Source organism: Aulonocara stuartgranti, assembly GCF_965226115.1.
Source record: "Aulonocara stuartgranti genome assembly, chromosome: 17".
In the NCBI taxonomy this organism is placed as follows: Eukaryota; Metazoa; Chordata; class Actinopteri; order Cichliformes; family Cichlidae; genus Aulonocara; species Aulonocara stuartgranti.
Window position 1 is genome coordinate 17,581,339 of NC_138953.1, and position 5,439 is coordinate 17,586,777.

At 44.8% G+C, this 5,439-nt stretch overlaps 1 protein-coding gene and 1 long non-coding RNA gene across 7 annotated transcripts in view; one reads left to right on the plus strand and one right to left on the minus strand.

The window, feature by feature from the left end:
• LOC309691770 (filamin-C-like) overlaps positions 1-3,658 on the minus strand; it is a 60,036-nt gene extending 56,378 nt beyond the window's left edge. For 4 of the 6 annotated variants that reach the window (XM_082509706.1, XM_082509703.1, XM_082509705.1 and 1 more), the window contains exon 1: positions 2,712-3,657. In XM_082509706.1, the coding sequence (XP_082365832.1) occupies positions 2,712-3,090 (379 nt within the window). In that variant the 5' untranslated portion in view covers positions 3,091-3,657. Of the gene's footprint in view, positions 1-2,711 lie in introns of all 6 variants that reach the window. The other 2 variants (XM_082509704.1, XM_082509702.1) reach the window with 1 other exon arrangement.
• LOC309691790 overlaps positions 1-5,439 on the plus strand; it is a 301,080-nt gene that overhangs the window by 9,473 nt on the left and 286,168 nt on the right. The window lies entirely within an intron of this gene.

Below are 5,439 nucleotides of genomic sequence, written 5' to 3' on the forward strand. Positions count from 1 at the left end.
ACTTTTTACTCTCACTATTATATCCTGGTTGAAGGTTCAGGACAGCAGGACGTCACCCCCACACAAGAAAGGCTCAGACTCGACTTCGTTATTTTGGTCTTAATGAAGCCGACAGTGTGACAAAGTGAAGCTCCCAGTACGTCCTAAAAAGAGAGGCGATACCACACTCACACTTCCTCTCCCACAAATGACCATCTCCACATTGAACCTCTCTTCGTCTCCTATTCCACCCGACCTTTGACCTCTGAATTGCTGCCACACACAGACTCGGTATCACAGTTTTCACATAAACGCTGCACAGGTACAGTCTAACCTGTGACCTCACAGTCAGGTAGGATATCCTCAGCTGTAACAGGAAGTTAATGTGAAACACGGCTCAGAAATCAGCAGCGTGTAGTGAGTTACTATGAGGGGAGGGAGGGGCGGGGTGTCCTGGCCTTAGTTTAACATTCCTGTGTGCTGACTGCTGCAACACATGGCAACTATTACAGAGACACAGCCAGAGAGGCATGGAGGTAAAATTAGCCGATATTTGAATGGAGTTTGGCTGAAAGAATCCAGGTTAGAGAAAACGCGCAGTTCAGCTCAGCAGCCTCAGCTACACAAACACCACATTAACCATTTATACACCCACCCCTCAGGTTTGGAAACAAGCCAATCAGGTTACAGATCACATCCTGTCACACATCAAATATCTGTGTATCAGACACAACAAGCAACTCACATATATTAGCTAACCAATGATGAGTTCCTGTTGGCCCCACTACTAGTGCTAAAACATTATTAAGTGGCTGTCTCCAGGCCAGGCCTCTTATGAAGCCTGTCAGCTGTGGTTGGTTATAATGACCTTTTATATATAATTATATATCTATATAGATCTATCTATCTATCTATCTATCTATCTATCTATCTATCTATATAAAATTATTATAAAATAATAGAAAAGCATATGCATTTTATTAACAAAGTTTAATTAAATGTTGCCCTGCATAAGGGGGTCCTGAGGAGCCCTCAGCATGTCTCTGCCCCCGGGCCCCTCAGCAGGTTAGCGAGGCCCTGCATTCTCTGGGTCTATTTTCAGCAGCTGTTGGCTGAGGGACAGCAGAGCTCAGCTGTGCTGCTATCAATCAACTCCTACTCACACTGCTCCTCCACCTCCTCCACCCCCTCCACCCCATAAAACCCCAACAAGTAACTGCGCCCTCCAGGCCTCGCAGCCCCCCAACAGCCCCCCCATCAGCTGCAGACTCACAACAGCAGCTCAAGCTTCAGTTTGTCCTGTTAGACCCTCAACAAAAGTAAAACTACAACACATGAAAACAAACTTATCTCCAGAGCTGAGCGCACAGCTGGACAGAGGAAAACTTTCACCTTTAGCCTTAACCACCATGTCTCGTTAGTGATGTCAGTATTTTTCTTTAAATATTTTAATATTATTTCCATGAATATATGACAGATGTCCACAAGTTAAATACACAGCTGGGTATTTTCTGTTAATCCGATACAAGAAACATTCAAAAGCCCGAAACTGAAAACTGCTCAATGAATGAAAATGAAGCATGTTTTTCCTTAAGTTATAATAAATGTGACATAATTACAAAAAGTGATTTTCTTTAATTAAAGCATTGATTTCCAGCTGACGGTTACTGTGACAAGCTCAGTCTAAACTCAGTTTAATCCTGATATTGAATGTAAGAAGAATTGTTGGCTGTGATTTTTTCTTCAGTGTGTGGATTTTTCCTCTCTCTCATTTATCGTCTTTTATTTCAGGGTCTCCCTTTGATTTTGCTATTTATGTTTTTGATCATCTGTCTTTGATTTTTTTTTTTAAAATCATGCTATATGAACAAAGTTATTATTACTGTTACTACCTATGTTTCATTTAATGAAGGTAAGCCTGCTTAGTCTTTGTGTCCTGCACAGTTACAGACAGACTGAAGTGGGAACAATTACTCTCAACAGGAGTCTGTTAACAACTAAACCTTCATATAAACACTGAAAACCATGGCACACAGACTCCAACACACCACTGCACAATGAATTCAGCAACACAAACACACTGTGTCTGCAAATACTGTCCTTTAGTCAGATTAGTGCATTTAACTTCATCTATACTAGTTTTTTAATGCTGTACTAAGTAGCATGGACTTCATGTCTGCAGACTGAGCAGTAAAGTTGTACTTCTTCAGGATTTATAAAACCCTGCAACACCTTGGCCACTCATCATTCACATCCACTCCAAGACATCTGCAGTCCGATTTACGTCCTTCTGGAGGGTTCCAAACACTTTTGGATTTCTTGAAGGGTTCAAGTTTCAACAAGTTTCTCTGAGCCCTCCCGAGACCTTTTGCAAAAACCACATACTCTGTACTTGGGTGAAATTTAAAAGCAGGCTTTAATAATTCTGACTTTTTATCCTTAAAAATAAGAAACTCTTTGAATGAATCCACTGATGAAGCTGTACGCACTGAACAGCTGTGAACACCTGGATCTCCACACACCTGTGAGCCACACCTGTGACCTGTCAGTCACAAACCGATGCCACACGTGATTACCTTTGTTAAAACCCCTTTTATGAAAGAAACCAGCAGTTGGGCTGACTGTTTCCAGGTCTCTCTCTCTCTCACACACACACATACAAATACACACCGTGCGTAAAATTTGCGTAAAAACTCTCCAAACGCGCCTCTGTCTCGGTTTTACGCACTCACCGATGGAGACCAATTTGATGTGCTCCCTTTCCAGGAACTCCAGCGCCACGGACACGTTCTCCAGCTTCATCTGCCTGAAGTTGGGTCTGCTGTGGTACTTCCGGTACATCTTTTTCTGGCTTAGCACCTCCAGCAGCCCTATTAACTTTAGCCCATCGCTTAGGTCCTTCTGTAGGTCGTTGATGCGTTTGTTGATCACCTTCAGGTGCTCGTTGCACCACCTAGTGAAGGTGTTCTGCTGGATCTTCTTCCACGGGGCGTCCTCGGCTAGGTCCTTCTCGGTGGCCGGCATCTCCTCCTCCTCCTCCTCGCCGATGTCCGCGGTGCTCTGGTAGAACTGCTGGGGCTCCAAGTAGCTGTTGTTGCTCATCATGGACATGCCTTTTATAGAACCGAGCGCAGTGGGAAGAGAAGGAAAGGCAGAAAAAAAAAGAGAAACGGGGGGCAGTGGAAGCGGAGGGGCAGTGCCCAGCGCGCGGGGAGGGAGCTTCACGGAGCTGTGCGTAAAGAGGCGCGCATGCAGACCCGAGGTCACTCCTGTGGCTCACACTCTCAGAGAAAGCGGAGGCTCGGGAGGAAGAGTGAAGAATAGTCTGCTTTTGTCCTCCGGCTGGCTTGGCTGTGGTCACACGCGGGTGGCGTCGTGGACAGAGTGGGGCTGTGCAGCTGCGGGAGCGTGAAGCGAGGTTTAAAGGCTCGGCGTCACTGCGCAGGACTCCCAGGAATGCCCCTGCCATGACCATATACTACTGCGGCCCGGGCATCCTCCGAGCCGCAGGACACCGAGACCGCAGATCATTGGTCGGCGCGGAACAGGGGGGTGGAGACACGCTGGACACCCCCAACCAGGACACCCCCATCTACCCCACCCCGACAGCCGGACCCGGGGCTCCACAGCCGCTCTGACACCTCCGGGTATTTTTAGAGTCCTCAAACCTGGAGAGACACCCTGAGGAGGGACATGACATCACCATCAGACAGCGAATCAAATCACTGCATGATATTTAAACAACAAAGCATAAATAAAAAACATCAAAGTTTACTTCAGTTTGGAAATACATATCATATCTGAAAATACAATAGGCTCTGTGATAATGATTAATGACAATTAATGGTAACTACAATGGAGGTTAGGTGTTTACAGTTAATTGAATGAGGTGTTGCTGCTTCTTGCAATTCCATTGGCTGCCAAATGGAGGCGCGGCAAACTGAAGCAAGCGAGAGAGGAAGAAAAATTCCATGCTGCGTTTTTGAAGAATAAAACAAACTGAAGAGATTTATTGACGTGAACAGCAGCGCCCCCTGCTGAGCACAGTCTGCTTCTACGTGAAACAAGCTGAACTTGACCCAGAGTGAAACCCAAGATCAGCTCTGCAATAATCACATACAGATGTGTGCAGTTACAGCTTTATAAGAGCTGCTGGTTTTATTCCAACTGTGTTGAACATCAGCCTAAAATGTGCTCGCTGTGGCTGTACATAGTCTATAGTCTTTATAAACAAAAAATGTCCACAGTGATGATTCTAGTGGGTTGAGTGGATTAAAAAGTGACAAGTGGCACAGTGGCTCACTGCATTCATGCTGTGGAATCGTGGGCTCGTTGAACATGTGTGTGAAAACATGAAAGTAGTGTTTTGAGTTAAAATGTGTGGCATCAGGCATATTTCCTGTGTGTCACGTTTAGAGACTTACTATAAAAACACAAGACAGGAATACAGACTCACCGTGAGTCTGAAAATATCTGCGTCCAGCTCAGATATCACGAGAGGAAAACAGCAGCTCACATCTAAAGTGTAAATATGGAGCCAAACTAAATTTAACAGCGAGTGCCGCCGTGATACACTCATCATCCTCTCAGGGCAGACAGTTTACCAGAGTTATCACCACTTATTACGGTCATGACTTCACTCCTGATTCCTACTCTTTTTTTCCCCTTCACCATGAACTGAATAAAGACGATGGAAGTAGCCATTATGATGTCACCATGAAGCAACTTTTTGACCACTAGGTAGCCCCGCCCTAAATCATTCCTGGTTTTGTGGTCTTTTCTGGCTCTAATGGGACCTTTTGGTTTGGTTTGATTTGGTTTGATCCACCACACAGCTGCCACAACTATGATGGTGACACAAGGTTTCACAGCAGAAACTGACACAGCATCAGATGACAGAGTAGATAGAGCATTAGAACATGGTATACTATGGCCATAAAGGGATTGACATGGTCAGCAACAATACTCAGCTACGATGCTGTATTTAAACTGTAAACTGTGTTGCTCAGGTGACAAAAGCGGGTCAATAAAATATCCTTCACACCATCACACCACCAGCAGCCTGAAATACTGGTATAAGGCAGGATTGATAAATGACTTCATAATGGCTGTTTTCACCAAACTCTAAACTTACCATCTGATTGTACTAGCAGGAATCATCATCAGACCAGGAAACGTTTTTTTGTCTTCTGTTGTCCAGTTTTTGTGAGTCTGTGTAAACTGTAGCCTCTCTGTAGCCTACTGTTATTAGTGAACAAAAGTGGTACATGTGAGGTCTTCTGCTGCTGGAGCCCAGTTGCTTCAAGTTTAGACCAGCCTCTCTAGCACCAACAACCAAGCACTTCAGCAGGTCATTGTCACGATGTCTACATACCTAAAAGCAATAAGTTGCTGCCATGTGATTGGTTGAATAGATAATTGCATGGTTGAAACAGGTGCATGTAATGTCTCAAGGTTGTT